This window comes from Micropterus dolomieu, linkage group LG14, assembly GCF_021292245.1.
Source record: "Micropterus dolomieu isolate WLL.071019.BEF.003 ecotype Adirondacks linkage group LG14, ASM2129224v1, whole genome shotgun sequence".
In the NCBI taxonomy this organism is placed as follows: Eukaryota; Metazoa; Chordata; class Actinopteri; order Centrarchiformes; family Centrarchidae; genus Micropterus; species Micropterus dolomieu.
In genome coordinates, this window is record NC_060163.1 from 21,761,965 (window position 1) to 21,779,915 (window position 17,951).

The following is a 17,951-nucleotide window of genomic DNA, read 5'->3' on the forward strand; positions in this document are numbered from 1 at the left end:
CAACAAAACAATTTTTTCACTATTAGAATTTGATCAGTTTGATCAGATCCTTTTATCCCCATTCAGATAATAACTTATTATAATTTAGACCCCTTTGTAATCTCGGAGGTTCCTGCTTGGCTTAGGATGTGGAGGTCAGGGCTTGAAGGTCATGCTCTGTGTGCATGCTACATCTGGACCCTCAAATCTGTGGTTGATGATGTATTATGTTCTCTGCATTCACTCATCATCCTGCCTCCAGCTCCTCCTAGGGAAACCCCTTTGCGGCGGTATCCCTTCGCGATGCAAAGATGGCGAACCTGCTCCCTCCCCCAGGCACCGATGCGTTCCGCCGCTTCACCCGGGAATCGCTGGCGGAGATCGAGAGGCTCGCGGAGGAAAGAAAAAAGGCCGCAGAAGTAGAGGGCCATGAGGAGGAAACGGCCCCATACGCTGATCTGGAGGCGGGCAAGAGTCTGCCCATGATCTTCGGAGACCCTCCAAAAGAGCTGCTCAACACACCTCTGGAGGACATGGACCCCTTCTACAAGACACAGAAAGTGAGTTGAGAATCTGTAATCAGAAAAGTTAAATCTTAAAGTATTATTTCAGGATTGTCATCGCTAAGTATTTATTGAATATGTTAAAGTTAAATCTTAAAGTATTATTTCAGGATTGTCATCGCTAAGTATTTATTGAAATGTAGAAAGTATTTTTGGACTGCATGCTAGCTTGCATTTACAGTATCCAGACAATCTCTGTGTTTTTCAGACATTCATTGTGATCAGCAAAGGAAACACAATCTACAGGTTCAATGCTGAACCGGCCTGCTACATTCTGAGCCCCTTTAGTTTGATTAGAAGAGGAGCCATTAAAATTCTCATACATTCATATCCTTTGACCTATTGTTGCCCGAGTTTTAGAATTATTTAGTTTTATTAAGGGTTTGACCTGGACATAAAATGATGCAGAGGTTGAGAAATGACTAAAGGGGGGATATTTCAGCTAATACATGTAATGTCCATGTTTGTTTCCTTAATCCTGAATTAAATTATTTAGCATGTTCATTATGATTACAATTCTATCGAATTGTGTATTCATGACGATGAGCAACCCACCAGCATGGAGTAAAACTGTTGAGTGAGTACTTCCTCATTGTAGGTTGGCTTTTAGACATTCCTGTGTTGCATTTAATACAACATATACTAACTTGTGTTGCACAATTTATTCCTAGGTATGTTTTTACTGGTATCTATACCTTTGAGGCAACAGTCAAAGTGTTGTCCAGAGGTTTCTGTGTTGGATCTTTTACATTCCTTCGAGATCCATGGAATTGGCTGGATTTCATGGTGATCAGCATGGCGTAAGTATCTGAGTGGACTTTCATCTAAACATATATTTGCATTTCAGGTCAGAAAAATGGTTCTGATGTTCTTATCATTACATTTTACCCACATTGAGTGCATACATTGCTGCTAAACAGAAGTTACAGTTTAAAAAATAAACATTTTTGTGTACTATGAAAGCTGTTTCTCATGGTGCAGCTAATTCAAATATGAAAATTAAAATGTACCATGTTTAATCTTTTCGGGGTATTGGCTTTGATAAATTGTTTTATGTCTTTCCACAGATACATCACTGAGTTTGTTGACCTTGGCAATGTGTCAGCCCTCAGGACATTTCGTGTACTTCGAGCCCTTAAAACAATTACTGTGATTCCTGGTATTTTTTATATTTTCTATATATTTTTTATTTTTTGTGTGTGACAGAGTATATTAAAAGTTTTCTAATGTTGCAATGGCATTTTGTTTTGTGATATGAATAATAGTGTAATTGCACTCAACAGTATAGGAATAATTAGTCATATTGATTATCATTTGTTGTTGCAGAGCTGTTTGATTTTGAGAGATATTCCAGCAACATATAAATTGTACGTTGTCAGGTTTGAAAACCATCGTGGCCGCTTTGATCCAGTCAGTGAAGAAAATGGTGGACGTCATGATTCTGACCGTCTTCGCTCTTGCTGTTTTTGCCCTTGTTGGTCTTCAACTTTTCATGGGAAATCTGCGTCAGAAATGTGTGCGATGGCCCATCGAAACAAATGAAACTGCATTTGAATTTTTCAACACCACTACCGCATTTAATGAAACTGTCTTCTTCAACAACACCATGAGTTTCAATGATACAACATATAACAACAGCACCTTCAATTTTATTGACTATATTGAAAACCCAGGTATGTTGAGCACATATTACATCCCTTATTTAAGCTGTGCTCAGCAGAATAGACTTCACAATTTCTTTTCTTGTTGGTTTATAGATAATCACTATTATTTGGAAGGCAGCCTAGATGCCCTTCTTTGTGGAAACAGCTCTGATTCTGGGTATGTATTATCCACACTGAGACTGCCATGCTAATTTGGTCTGGTCACCTTTCAAATATGTGTGTGTCTTGGTTCCACGACCATTTCAAAGGTTTCCATGTAGAAATGCCTCTTATTGACATTTATCACAATAGTATGGTGTTGAGTGTGACTTGGAGTCTGGGAGAGTGATTGTTGGTTGCTGACTTCTTTGTTGATAGAAGGTGCCCAGAGGGATACACATGCATGAAGGCTGGGAGGAACCCCAACTTTGGCTACACCAGTTTCGACTCTTTTGGCTGGTCCTTCCTGGCCCTCTTCAGACTCATGACCCAGGACTATTGGGAGAACCTTTTCCAGCTGGTTGGCACTTCTTTCATTTGTTGCAAACAGATTTATGACCTCTAACTTTTCACTTTAAAATTAAAGCCATGAAAAGAAACGTTTCCTTAGTTCTCGTAGCTTCTTTTTTGCTTCAAACACAGATCCTGCGGGCGGCTGGTAAGACATACATGCTGTTCTTTGTGGTGATTATCTTTCTGGGCTCCTTCTACCTCATCAACCTTATCCTGGCTGTGGTAGCCATGGCTTATGATGAACAGAATCAGGCAACTCAGCGAGAGGCCATAGAGAAAGAGGAGGAATTCCAGCGGCTACTAGAGCAACTCAGAAATCAGGAACAGGTAACTTTTACAAGCAATAAGGAGACAACTAACCAAACAGCTATATTAACTTAAACATACCTGATCAGAGCAATGACTGGTTGTTGCCATGTGACAGCTTATACAAAAAATTCAGGATATTTTGCTTTGTTCATTAGTACAGAATTGTGATAAATAACTGCAATATCATCCAATCCAATCCATTTTATTTATATAGCACATTTTTAAAAAAACAAAAGTTTACAAAGTGCTGGACAAGAAATAAAACATAAAAACACATATAAAACACAGAAAACAACATAAGACCACACAGTTTTCATGCTGGGTTAAAAGCCAGGTAAGACAAGTGAGCTTAAATTTCTTGAGTGGTAAAACGTAGCAAAGGTGGAATTGAAAGTGTCAGTTGTCAACAACAAATAAGCCCTAGTTTGTAGTAAAATTAAAGCAGTTAGAAGAACTGTATTTTTATTTATTTCACAGGCTCAAGCTCTTGGGAGCCAAGCCACTCTAACCAGTAAGAAGTCGCTCAGTCATCACTCCATATCTGAGTTGGCAGATGATGAACTGAGCCTTGAACCTGATGAAATTATCAAGGATTGTAATGGGAGAGTAGTTCCCCGTCTGATGATCAGATCGCCCACCATGGTCGAGGTTGGTCAGTCGTCATTTTAAAAAGCCTTGGGTTTTGATTTGATTTGTGTTCTGAGGTTCCATCAGGAGCTTACTGATTTATCAACATATTTTACAGTCTGCTGCAGATTGTGAATTCAGGGAGAAGTCATTAGGCTCTGTGCACAGCATGCTTCATCTGGATGAACCAGGCCTGACACAGAGATCTGCTAGTGCTATGACTGTGCTCACTGCAGCTGCTATGGAAGGTATGCAGATAGAAACTTAACATTGATAATGCACCAACAATTGTCATATAGAATACCAAGATACAGGATTTATTTTCTAGCTTTGATTAAACTTAATAAACTGACAACAGGAAACCAGCGGCAGGGTGTAAGCATCTAGATGTGTCAAGTTTCTCTAGGGAATTAAGAAATACACAAGGCTTAGTTGCAGTGGATGCTCTAATGTGAGTTGTAATTGCTTAGATTATCAAGCACTTGTGAACATTATACACAATTTATCCAAGGCCAATACAGTAGCATTGTCTTGAGCTTGCCATAGTTGGGCTAATCACATTGTGTGCTGGAGAAATCCTTGTCAACATTCAGTGTCACGCCCTTATGGTGTTAAGCTCAACTATAACTTAGCACATACAACACAAGAATTTTAATGTCACTCATCACTGCTCTCTGTTAGCTGTATCATGCTATATTTATAGACTACCGAAATGTTTTGATAAAATGATGGTAGACTCCCTAATTGTTCTTCCTGTATCTCTTTGTCTAGAGTTAGAGGATGCTCAGAGGCCGTGCCCACCTGGCTGGTACAAGTTTGCTGACATGTTCCTGAAGTGGGACTGCTGCGTGTACTGGGTGGTCTTTAAAAAGTGGGTTCACTTTGTGGTGATGGACCCTTTTGTTGACTTGGGCATCACCATCTGCATCGTGCTCAACACCCTCTTCATGGCCATGGAGCACTACCCCATGACCCCAGAGTTTGACTACATGCTCTCTGTGGGGAATCTGGTGAATATGTGCTACATTCAATTTAAAATTAATTTCAGAAATGCTCTTCCATCACAGACATAATTTTGTAAGCGCCTGTAAAAGAAATGTATACCCCTATAGGTGTTCACTGGGATCTTCACAGCAGAAATGTTTTTCAAGCTTATAGCCATGGATCCCTACTACTACTTTCAAGTTGGTTGGAACATTTTTGACAGCATCATAGTCACGCTCAGTCTGGTGGAGTTGGGGCTGGCAAACGTCCAGGGGCTGTCTGTCCTTAGGTCCTTCCGTCTGGTGAGATACAATCATTTAACTTGTTTGTATCCATTTACCACAAAGAGATTACTTCCTACGTTAATATTCACTGTCTTTGTTTGTGTCTGTCCTGTGTTGGAGACAGCTTCGTGTTTTCAAACTAGCCAAGTCCTGGCCTACGCTCAGCATGCTGATCAAGATTATTGGTAACTCAGTAGGAGCTTTAGGTAACCTGACTTTGGTGCTGGCCATCATCGTCTTCATCTTCGCCGTGGTGGGTATGCAGTTGTTTGGCAAGAGCTATAAGGACTGCGTATGCAAGATCTCCTTAGATTGCAAGCTGCCACGCTGGCACATGAACGACTTCTTCCACTCGTTCCTTATCGTGTTCCGCATCCTGTGCGGGGAGTGGATTGAGACCATGTGGGACTGCATGGAGGTGGCCGGAGCAGGGATGTGTTTACTTGTCTTCATGATGGTCATGGTCATTGGAAATCTAGTGGTGAGTAAAACAATTATTCATTCATCACTGACACCTATCTTAAATCTGAAGCATGGCGAAATACAATTTAACGCGGTCCTTCAGACCTAAAACAGCACTGTGTTAAAGGCCGTGTTGGTGGTGGCTAGGGTCAACACAGTGTGGCAATTTGTTTGAGAGAAATTTGCTCCAGGTTAAATTTTTTTACTAAAATGCCCCATTTTTGGCTGGAGCCCTCTGAGTTAAAACAACCCAGCTGTACCAACTCAGTTTTCTCTTTGAAATGAATGATGGGGGCGTGTTTTTTCACGCAGTGCCACTATCTGTCTGAACATAGCCTAAAGTTGAAGACTGTATGATTGTACACAGCAATTTAATTTAGATAAAAATGATTGTTTCTCAGCTTTTATTTCAGTAAGTAGTATAAATAGATGTGATGATTTTTATCTTGTGGCTGTGCTGACAACGGGTTGTCACTTTATAGTCAGTGCTTATATAAGCATACAGTAAATCCAATACTACATGCAATATCCAAACTCTCAACAACTGTCACTACTGTGAAGCTGTAAAGCTGACAAACTGTTTTGAAAAATCTTTCTAAATCTAACAGTTATCTTTTTATAATACCAGGAGATTTTGTGGGCTGCATGTCTCAGCAGTCTATTGTTAACCCCTCAGCTGAGGGACGCCAAGGACAGACAGAAACAGCTGGGGGAGAAAATTTTATCCACCAGAGGCCATTACAGTATCTACTTACTATAGTATGAGTGATACCCAAGCACACAAGACAGAGCATCACAATCTGAGTTCAAAAGTGTATTGAACTACACAGTAAACACTGATATTCATAAATGTATATTATTACATATATTAACTGTTTATATTGCTTCAGTTGCACTAACCTTTTCACACAGTGTCTGTGTGAATTGCGTGGCAAGGCAGCAGAGTTTGTGATGCCTTAGTGAAAAATCCTGGGTGTCTGGCGCATGGAAATACTGCCCCTGACATTTTGTCTTGGCCTCACAGAGCAAGGACGTACACATAATACAGCTGATCACTCTCAGACATCATCTCAGCATCATATTTAATGACTAGAGCCAAAACCATTTCCTGTTAGGTTATTCATAGAAATGGAAAGGAAATGGCTCATCGTCAAACTGACTAAAGTATTGTGATGGCCGCGCTGTGCCAAAATGATTATCGTTTATTTGTGTTACACTAACCCTCCACCCTTACTCTGGTGTACGCTCGGCTCCCACATAAATGCACACTATTTGCACTGAAATGAAGGCAAATATTATACTTACACGCTTCATGGGAGGGGGTTTCTATTTAAATCAAATGACTTAAGCCACCAAACAGTGGTTTTGACCTTGAGTATGTGTTAAGATCCGGCTCAAGTAAGCATGCTGCTACTGAGGGAACAAACACAGACAGCTGAGCGAGCAGAGCTCAAGTGGCAGGGGGACTGGATGTTAAGGAAAAGTAATTTGATAGCAGATTGAACTGTAATTGATGAAGATGTAATCATATTGGGCCATCAGCGCCACAGCACATGGAGCAGAGTAGATTTAACTTGCATGTTTAGGGACGTACGCTGATAATTTTGTGGTCATCTGCATTGGTCATTGACTTTTGGCATGAAATCCTTGCTTTTGCCTTTTTGCCTTACTCCAATTCCTTTTCCTTAAGAGGAAAACCTTCATTAAGAAAACATAAAATTCTTTCTTTAAAGCTACAAATCTTAAATGCCTAGTCTTTGGAAATACACCTATTAGAGTTTGATGAGAACATTGATTCCACTGTCATGTCCGTCCGTCCGCCAACAAGTTGCTAACAAGTCAGAAGTTTCACCACATCCTGCCATTGCCACTACCATTTGGTATAATGGTAGGGGAAATGGAGCAACAAGCTCTACTTTGTGATACATTAAACACAGTAAATGTCATGCAGTTGCTTATGTTTCACAACAAACACTCTTTAAATTATATTTCAATGCATTTTCCGCTTTTCCCACATTAACATATTAAGACAACATTTTCTATAACACATAAAGACAGGAGGCAGGGGCGAAACAGCTAACCTGGCCCTGTCCAAAAGATGTTTCATGTGCTAGTAGGCAGATGTTATTTTTACATTTGGAGCCAGGCTAGAAGTTCCCCCGTATTCCAGACATAATGCTAGACTAAGCTAAGCTAGGCTAACAGGCTGCTGGCCTTAGATTTAAGTTCAGATTTAACTGATAGACATGATATTTTTATTAGCTCTTATCATCTAGCTCTTGGTAAGAAATAGAATAGGCTTATTTCCCAAATATCAATTTAAGTTACTAGAACTGCTTTAAATGAAACTGAATTCAAAACTGGTAAATCACCTGAGTGACATTTCTGAGAATCTCTGAGCACAATTTCACGTATCACCGACACTGAAAAAAACTGTGCTACAATTGTTTTTTTCCCTATCAAAATCACCATATCTGTTTTCCCTGCCAGGCTTGTGTTTCGTACAGCTCATCCTTTCCCCTCAGCCATCTTTACTGATTCACAGCTTGTTCACTGGAATGAGAGAGATCAGCCTGACCCTATGTAACCATGATCTCCCGCTAAACCTAAGAAATAGGAACCGAGAAATTGACTAACAGGTTTAGAAACTAAAGATAGCTGCGTCTGCAACAGGAGGTAGACGACATAATGTTTATTGATGTGCCATCACAGGACCATTTTGATATGTGATGTGTATTCGAGCTAGTCCAGACTTTTCTGTCTAGTTCAGCAATGTCGCTTACTTTGACAAAGTAAAAAATTTTTCCTGTATATAAAAATAATTATTTTACTTGCAGACCCAGTGGGGATTCGTGTGGGACTATGCTCTATTCACTCATCCTTAATTCTCATCCATTGATGATAAAGATTACAGATACAGGCAAAACTGAAAAATCTAGATTTCTCATATGTTGTAGATACATACTAAATAAAGATGTGTGCATATCTTGCAGTGCAGGTACAAAAGAAAGGTACAAAAAGCCTTGTGACAGGTCTTTACAGAGCAACATCGACACTGACGAAACATTTTTATCTGTGTTTTGGCTATTTAAAAAAATATTATTATAAGGTCCTGCACAACCATAGTACACCTACACAGGTGATTAAGTGCCTGATTAGACAGGCTGTATTTGATTGACATTTCCCTCACACTCTTGATATTGTGTAAATATTATTATGCTTGTAATATTAGATTTACTTTTCAGTGTCATTTATCATGACCTTCATGACTCCTTAACATTTCTTTTGTCAGGTGTTGAACCTCTTTCTGGCCTTGCTGCTCAACTCGTTCAGTGGAGACAACCTCTCGGCAGGGGACGATGACGGAGAGATGAACAATCTCCAGATTGCCATTGGCAGGATCACACGGGGCATCAACTGGTTCAAAGCGTTGATCATTCGAACTGTCCTGCACATTCTTGGCAGAAAACCCAAGGAGCCTGAGGAGGGCCAGATGGACGACGAGGACCCTAAAACAGAGGGAATTGAAATGAACCACTTGAACACCAGTCAGAATTTCAAAATGGCAGATGGGATATCTAATTGTTTGGTTGAAGGCCGTCCTTCTGGATTTATTGTGGATGGAGAGGTCAGTCTCAATGTGCCTATCGCCCCAGGAGAGTCAGATTTTGAGAACCTGGGCGAGGATGATGAAGACGATGAAGATGATGCAGATCTTGCGAATGACTCAGAAACTTCAGATGAGAAAAATAACCAACATTTCTCGGTAAGTACAGTAGATCAATCAACAAGTTCTATCTATTTATCTGTTTATCTGTCTGCATGCACATGCATTCATATTCATCATCCACCAACAGCATATAAATCAGTTTAACTTCAGTATCAATCTCATGATGAAGGGTTCGTTAAAACAATATAAATCGAGTTCTCTGAACACAGGCTGACCTCTCTAACAGGCTTTATGCTTTGTCACTCATCTCATTGTCAATCAGGATGGGCCTAGTCAACACAGAGTACTTCACCTCTTTTCATGGGCACATGGACAGCATGTTATACAATAAATACAATCAAAAAGCCACATTGACAGTGACAATCATGAACACGTCACTCAAAAATTCTGCATCTAACCCACCTCTCAAAGCATGTGGACGTCAATGTTGCAATGCAATTCTGCTTATAAAGCGCTGTTAAAATGTGGCATGTAATAAATCACTGGGAGCTGGCTTTGTTGAGTGACGTCATTCAGCTGCTTCTTGTGAAGTCAGGGTATATTTTCAGAGTTCACAAGTAGAAACTCGACTTGAAGTTGTGTTCCACGGTATTTTTTCTAGTTGGAGGTCGGAAATTTTCAAGTTCCGGGCTGCCTGGAAAGCAGCATCAGTGAAAATACTTGTGAGAATGAGCAGGGACTTTAATGGTGGATCAAAGATTATTTACCATAACCAATTTCCTAATGACACTGGCATCAGTTCAAATGCAGAACAGGTTTCACTGTATGATCGTAGTTATTATTTTAATTAAATACAGGCTAATATACTTTATGTTGCCTTTTAGTTGATGGTTTTACCATTTACTGTGCGCTTCCATGGGTGTTACCATGTTGTGTGACGAAAGCTAACAGAGTATGAGGGAGATGCACAACATGCCTACACAGTCCAGAGAAGTCTCATGCAACATGAGTGAAAACACCTGTGTAGATGTTGTGCAGGGTTCATTTAACAGTCTTGTGTGAAAATTAACTCTCACCTAGATATAAACTAATAATGTAAAGCTAATGAAAGAAAACACACTTGTGTGCAAAATGTTTGTCTTACTGCTTATGAACGCTTACTAAAGTCCATTCTCTATTCCTGTTTCCTGTGCTATTTCAGGAAAACTTAGAAGATGAAATGGGTATGGTGGGAAAGTTCAAAGTGAGTAATTCTGTAGACATTAACAAACACGACCCTTGTTACCAATTAAAACTCTGTCTTAACATATAACATATGTTAAAGTCTTTATATGGGGTTCTGTTCAAAATAATTGGGGGGAAATGAATGATGTATATTTTGCACGGTGGCTTTGTAACTGAGCTTCAATTGTAATTCTTGACTAGCTGATGGGTGCTTTGAATGATGGGGATTCTTCAGTGTGTAGCACAGTGGATTATCAACCACCTGAGCCTGAACCAGAAGAAGTGGAAGTAGAAGAGCCAGACCCAGTGGAGCCAGAGGCCTGCTTCACTGATGGTACGAACAACCACTGTAAAACAGAATAATAGTTTTTCAGTACCAGTGCTTATGCTGTTGAAATCTAATCTGAAATCTTTTAGAGTGGAGTAATCCTGCACCACATTTTGCTCTCCCTCAGAGTGTGTGAAGCGCTGGCCATGTCTGACCGTGGACATCACCCAAGGTAACGGGAAGAAATGGTGGAACCTCCGTAGGACTTGCTTCACTATTGTGGAGCACGATTGGTTTGAAACCTTTATAATCTTTATGATCCTCCTCAGCAGTGGAGCTCTGGTGAGTGCTGTCATCAGTGCAATGAATTTAGAAATGTTGACCGAATTATCATAGTGTTAATATACTGTATTACTGTCAAGACATGTATCTAGGTATCTCATGTCTTCTTTTGGCAGGCCTTTGAAGACATCCACATAGAAAGACGACGAACCATCAAAATTATTCTAGAGTATGCTGACAGCGTTTTCACCTACGTCTTTATCATTGAGATGCTTCTTAAATGGATCGCATATGGCTTCAAGACCTACTTCACCAACGCTTGGTGTTGGTTAGACTTTTTCATTGTAGATGTAAGTTTTGACATCTTATTTTAATGATGACCTGTTTGTGTAACTTTCAACAGAACATACATGTACAAACATGTTTTATGTCAGATGAAGCCTGTGGTAACACTTGAATAGGAAATATTTTGATTCTGCCACAGATTTCCCTGATTAGTTTAGTTGCCAACTGGATGGGCTACTCTGACCTTGGACCGATCAAATCGCTCAGAACTCTCAGGGCACTGAGGCCTCTTCGAGCACTGTCAAGATTTGAAGGGATGAGGGTGAGTTTTTGGCTGTACAACCACATATGAGAAATGTGCATGGCTGACATTGATTTAGAAGATGCAAAAGCTGTGATGTTTTATGCATTATCACACTAATTTGACTAGCTTTCCCCTTATTGTGTGTTGAATGCATGCTTACACCATGGCTGCGGTTGCAGAGCTGACTGAGGTAAGAGTACTGGTAAAACTTGATGGCAATAGCAAATGTGTTGCTCACTCCTACAAACAAATTAAACTAAAATAATTGTATATATCCATTTCTATTTATTCTAACAAAGTCTTCTCTTTTGGGCAGGTCGTGGTGAACGCTCTTGTTGGAGCAATTCCCTCCATCTTCAATGTGCTGCTGGTGTGTCTGATCTTCTGGCTCATCTTCAGCATCATGGGAGTTAACCTGTTTGCCGGGAAGTTCTACCGCTGCATCAACACCACCACGGAGGAGCTCTTCCCCATGACTGAGGTCAACAACAAGAGCGACTGCATGGCCGTCAAAGAAGCCACGCAGGATGCCCGCTGGGTCAACGTCAAAGTCAACTATGACAATGTGGGACAAGGCTACCTGTCCCTGCTTCAAGTGGTGAGGAGTGCCATGACTGTACATATACTTGGAACATGTTGGGAAGTTGTTGTGTACAATGACGAAGATTTTTAATCAATGCTCTGTATTTTCAGTCAACTTTTAAAGGCTGGATGGACATCATGTATGCTGCCGTCGACTCAAGAGAGGTAGTATTTCCAGTATTAAAGCATTACATTTAGCAATAAATATGATGGTAGGCCTTTGTTTTACAGTCGTATCAGTACTGTTAACAAGGCAAACACTTGCTATAATTTAGGATTTTGTTCTCACTACACAACAGTCTCTTGGTGAATTACACAATTATGTAATAATACTTAGTTACACAAAGGAAATCTCTAATACCTTTTCAATTACGTAATACATTTTTGGCTAGGACAGTATGTATACCAAGTAAGGGTTTCCCATTCTAACACCACCCTGCACTTTAAGATAATTGAATATATACGTGACATATATGTGACAGATGGTGATGGTAAACTGAGTCTTTGGATCAGCAAGTGCCCTTCCTGGCCAATATCGTCTTACAGGATAACCTTTTATCCTGTATCTTCACAACTCAGTCTCACAAACATCTTTCTTACTTAGTATACTCAAACATTTAGTAACAGAGAAAGGACTGCTTTCTTTCTTTCTTTCAGGTAGAGGAGCAACCTTCATATGAGATCAACCTCTACATGTACATGTACTTTGTCATCTTTATCATATTTGGCTCATTCTTCACCCTAAACCTCTTCATTGGTGTCATTATTGATAATTTCAACCAACAAAAGAAAAAGATAAGTATCACACTTTTTATAAGAAGTCTGCAGCTATACAAAAGTGATGATTACAGCAATATTTATTTTAAAGCGCACAAAATGACCTAATTCAAATACCTATAATGACGTTTCTTTTATGTTGTGTCTGCACTTTGGAGATAAAGACATCTTTATGACTGAAGAACAAAAAAAGTACTACGAGGCCATGAAGAAACTTGGTTCCAAGAAGCCACAGAAGCCAATTCCACGTCCAACTGTATGCCAACAGCTGCATGATTATTTCAGACACTGATATTAATATGTGCTATATTGTTATATCAAAACTATTTTTAAGTTTAACTCCATTGTTTGATGTTGAAAAGTATAAACAAGGTTAGCCAAAGTAATGACATATGAACTTGGCATGCATGGCATGACGATTTCGTCAGTAACCCCTGGCTGACCTTTTCTGCACACTGCTGGTGTGAACAGGACAAAGGACCCTACTGGATTTGTGTTTCAGTTCCTCGCCTTGCCAACCCCTCCCCCTTTCTCCCTTTGACCTGCAGAACAAAATCCAGGGACTAGTGTTTGACTTCATCAGTCAGCAGTTTTTTGACATCTTCATTATGGTGCTCATCTGCCTCAATATGGTGACCATGATGGTGGAGACAGACAACCAAAGTGCAGAGAAGGAAGATTTTCTCTTTAAAGTAAATGTGGCTTTTATTATTGTCTTCACCGGAGAGTGCGTGTTGAAGCTCTTTGCCCTGCGTCAATACTTCTTCACAAATGGATGGAATATTTTTGATTTTGTTGTGGTCATCTTGTCCATAGCTGGTGGGTGCCTCATACATTACGAGCACAGTTGTGAATGACATTACTTAAAAACTTCAAATTGCTATTGTGTTCAAACAGACAATATGTGTTCATATTTTGTCTCTGATTGTAGTTTCTTCTTTTATTTCAGGTACAATGCTCTCAGACATTATTGAGAAGTACTTTGTGTCACCAACTCTGTTCAGAGTGATCAGACTGGCCAGAATAGGCAGGATTCTGCGTCTCATTAAAGGCGCTAAGGGCATTCGGACCCTTCTCTTCGCTCTAATGATGTCACTTCCTGCCCTATTCAATATTGGTCTCCTGCTTTTCCTCATTATGTTCATCTTCTCCATATTTGGCATGTCAAACTTTGCCTATGTCAAAAAGGAGGCTGGAATCGATGATATATTTAATTTTGAGACTTTTGGTGGTAGCATTATCTGCTTGTTTCAGATCACAACATCAGCCGGCTGGGATGGGCTTTTACTTCCAATGCTGAACAAGGAGTATCCGGACTGCGATCCAGACTTTGAGAACCCAGGCACGGGTGTAAAGGGAAACTGTGGCAACCCGATGATGAGCATGATCTTCTTCTGCAGCTACATCATTATCTCATTCTTAGTGGTTGTCAACATGTATATAGCCATCATCTTAGAGAACTTCAATGTGGCGCAGGAGGAGAGTGGTGATGCACTCTGTGAGGAGGACTTTGAGATGTTCAATGAGACTTGGGAGAAGTTTGATCTAGAAGGAACTCAGTTCATTGAGTATAACCAGCTATCAGATTTTTGTGATGCTTTGCAGGAGCCACTGAGGGTTGCCAAGCCCAACATGCTTCGCCTGACTGAAATGGATCTGCCCCTGGTCATTGGGGACAGGATCCACTGCCTGGATGTCTTGTTAGCTGTAACACAGATGGTCTTAGGAGACACGGTGGAGATGGCGGCAATGCGGGAAAGCATTGAGGCTAAGTTCATTCTGAACAACCCAACCTCAGACTCCTTTGCACCGATTACCACAACAGTACGCCACAAAGAAGAGGATAGGGCTGCTGTAGTCATTCAGAGGGCTTACCGCAACCACCTACTGAAACGCTGCATACGCCACGCTGCTTTTATGCACCGCTCTAAGAGTACGAGTAAGAAGGACGAAGGTGAATGTCCACCGGAAAAAGAGGGGATCCTCGCACGAAGAATGGGAGTGCTCTATGGGAGCAATGTGGACCTTGCAGAGGAGATGGAGCAGGCTGCTTTGGACGCTCTAGCAAGCCAGCAGCCTCCTCAGCCTCTTTACACAGGGGCCCAGTGTGGTCCAGAACCCCTTGAGCCAAATACCATGGTTGTACCTGTAGAAATTACTAATGAAGTTTTATTACATTCTGCCCCCAACCAACACTTCTTAGCCCTACATGCAAACCTGAGAGAGTCAATTGTATAACAAACAGCAGAGGACAATTGCTGCTGCTGTTTTTCACTAGTCACAAATTAGTAGTAGTTAGTAGTTAGCAGAGTCTCACTAATGGAGCTGAATTTTCCACATTAGATGGTTATACAGTGCTAATGGCTGAACTGCATTTTTTTGATAATTAAACTTAACAAACAATTCCTGTTTTTTCCATGCAATATTTAAGTGTCTTTTTGGGTTGAAGTTGGAACTGGAGTGCATGGTTTTCTCTGATAGTCACCATTGATATGCAGAAAAATTCAGTTACCAGTTGTAAGTTGTTGTAGTCTTCTCTGTATATTGGTGGAGGTACATAATGGTTAATTAATTGAAATTTCCAAATTATTATTATATATATTACAAGTAGATAATATTTCTCAGCATTTAAATGCACATTGGTTTTCAGAGAACGGCAACACTTACCCTCTCAGCCAATAATAAACTTGCTAGTGTTTGTAGGGAGATACATCTTAGTGGACCAGGATCTGTGACACAATAGCTTTCTAGTAAAAATCAATCTTGAAATTGCAACGAGATCAAGGTTTTGCTTAACCTGTAAATTAGTTTTTTAATGGATAGTCATTGGCCAGATGACAGAGATCTAAATATTCCAGTGGATTTTAATGCATGCTTTGGTTTACACCTTCATTCAGGCTAGCAAAAACATTGCTTTTGTTGTGGCTATTACCAAAAAAACAAACCATGTGCCCCAGTTTCTAACCAAAGAGTAACTTGAACAGCACATGGCAAAACCTGAATGACACCCTTATATGAGTATATGCAACTGTGTTTATGTCATACACAGTGTGTACAAGCTTGAAGAGCAGCTAATCACTTGACTCTTTATGTTGCCTTACATTTCAAAGCAACAAGATATCCAGTCTTTTTGCTTCACATCAAGTTAGAATACACACAACACTACGTCATCATGAGTGCCACGCTGAAATTGCACCATGTCATGGCTAAAATGGTACATTTGCTAGTAATTTGTTATAATTAAAAAAAAAATTAAACAGCACAAATTCTTATTCCTGCTTACTTTAAGTTACTTTTATGTGGAATGTGATGGCTCTACATGCTTATTCTTTCAATTAGACACTAAACAATTTTCTATGGTGGAGTATTGTACATTTATAAATTAATAACTTAAATATAAGACTTATCTTGACCACATTTATCCCACGCCACCAGTGAAACCCTGACCTCTGTAATCATTACCTAGTTAACAATAACGTGAGCCAGCTAATCCAGTTAACATCCTTCCCTGAGTGGCTCGTTCAGAAAGGCTCAGTTTATATTGCACTATTTATATCCCTTCCAGGTCAAGTTAGAGCAGTTGGCTGACTGAGAGACCTTCCCGTTTTCTAAGATGACTTCATCACTGATATATGCATGTCTTATAAATGTTTTGTCTGTTTATTTGGACCCTCAGACAGATCTTCATGATACTCAAATCAAGCAGTCACTTGTTTTCCATTTGGTGGGTTTCCATCTGTGACTGTAAACTTAAAATGCTATGTTTACATTAACAAAACTGCAAAGCTTCTTGTTCATTTCAACTGTTTTCTGTATATGTCCACTAAATAACAATAACTCTAGCAATAACATAAGTACTTTGGTATTTGCTGTACACTTTAAATAAAGTTTTGCCTCAGGTTGGATCAAGTTGATCTTAAATTAATCTGAAAATATGAAACAGCACATACAGCTGATGTGTTGCATTAGTTAAATACATGACTCTGAAGTTAAAGGAATACCCCACTTTCCAACGTGTAGATACTCACGCCGATTTACAAAAATAAATGTTTTCCTGTTAGTAAGAATCTTTATGCGCAGTGGATCTAGTCATCTCAAGTCATGTCCTCATGCAGAAATGTTGGTTCACTTGCTGTTGTGTAAGTCTTAACTAATTATAAAACGTCTTACTCTGAATATATATACATAAAAATCATAAGCACTTTTACAGTTTTCTAGTTTGTTTTTTACAATAGACTATAGAAGGTTGTCTCTTCTCTTGTTTATGTGTTCAGCACTGTTTTAACATCAACCCTGGGGGATAAAAAATCATGAATGTTTCCTCTACGAGGGGTTTCTTTGTCTTATCCTGCTGCCGCAGCATGGCAGTTATTCCTGTCAGAAGTCTGTAACGTGACCTGCAGCAATACTATTTCAGATTGATACACTGCTGCACTACTTAGCTATAGTCTCCTCTGGTGGTACAGTTAAAATCACAAGACAGTGTCCTCCTTTTGTTTACATTTCTAATGGAGGGAGAGCCATATGGGGAGCTTTACTGGCACCCACAGTCAGTGTTGCCTGTATATACATTTTATTTTCTTTTTTTCTTCTGTATTATATATTTATATAATTTTGTTATTGTAAAAATTTTAACTATATTGTGAGAATAAAATTCTTCTCATAGGGAAAAGCAGGCTGTGAGTTTATGTTGTCACTGCTGTATTAATAGCTGCATTATGTGTTGCACTGGTACACTGAGGCCCTCCAGTGGTTGTACGATGAACAGAACACATTGCTGACTGATAAACTCCAAATACTGTCACATGTTTTAATTTTTGATGTGGGAGCAGACTTTTGAAATAGGAAAACAATCCAGAGTATAATAGTCCTCTCTGCTTTTTTGTACAGTATATCTTTTGTGTGAAGTACAATTTGTAGAGGACTATTTGCAGCCACAGATTAATACACATTTAGTGTGTCAGTGAGTATTGACAGCAGCAAGACAACGGAGCTCTGTAGCACATAGGAATAAGCTATATTAGGCTTTGACTACACAGACAATACATAGGTTCATTTAACTTTTTTATTTCATTTTCTGACAACAAGATATATAGTATCCTTAAAACACTGCCTGCTGTGAGTCTGATTTACTTGCAAAACTATGTTCGAGCAGGTTCTCTGTATAAAATGTTTTTTTTCCCAGTCATTTGCTG

At 39.6% G+C, this 17,951-nt stretch overlaps 1 protein-coding gene across 1 annotated transcript; it reads left to right on the forward strand.

The window, feature by feature from the left end:
- The first annotated feature begins 290 nt into the window (after nt 1-290).
- On the forward strand, nt 291-15,874 carry scn4aa (sodium channel, voltage-gated, type IV, alpha, a). Its single transcript, XM_046068848.1, has 26 exons — nt 291-539; nt 751-869; nt 1,042-1,119; nt 1,214-1,342; nt 1,610-1,701; nt 1,922-2,215; nt 2,300-2,363; nt 2,564-2,705; nt 2,828-3,025; nt 3,485-3,655; nt 3,753-3,882; nt 4,406-4,644; nt 4,747-4,920; nt 5,027-5,383; nt 8,657-9,130; nt 10,236-10,277; nt 10,460-10,592; nt 10,714-10,868; nt 10,985-11,158; nt 11,293-11,415; nt 11,714-11,995; nt 12,091-12,144; nt 12,637-12,774; nt 12,908-13,012; nt 13,305-13,575; nt 13,706-15,874. Exons 1-26 carry the CDS (start codon nt 291-293, stop codon nt 14,992-14,994), a joined length of 5,676 nt encoding a protein of 1,891 aa, XP_045924804.1. The 3' UTR covers nt 14,995-15,874.
- The last annotated feature ends 2,077 nt before the right edge of the window (nt 15,875-17,951 follow it).

What these genes read in the sequence shown, in the direction of transcription:
- scn4aa (XM_046068848.1), top strand. Translation starts at nt 291, where the DNA reads ATGGCGAACCTGCTCCCTCCCCCAGGCACCGATGCGTTCCGCCGCTTC. An exon ending in TTCATGGTGATCAGCATGGC is followed by an intron (nt 1,343 to 1,609) that starts GTAAGTATCTGA and finishes GTCTTTCCACAG; the next exon opens with ATACATCACTGAGTTTGTTG. An exon ending in GATCGCCCACCATGGTCGAG is followed by an intron (nt 3,656 to 3,752) that starts GTTGGTCAGTCG and finishes CATATTTTACAG; the next exon opens with TCTGCTGCAGATTGTGAATT.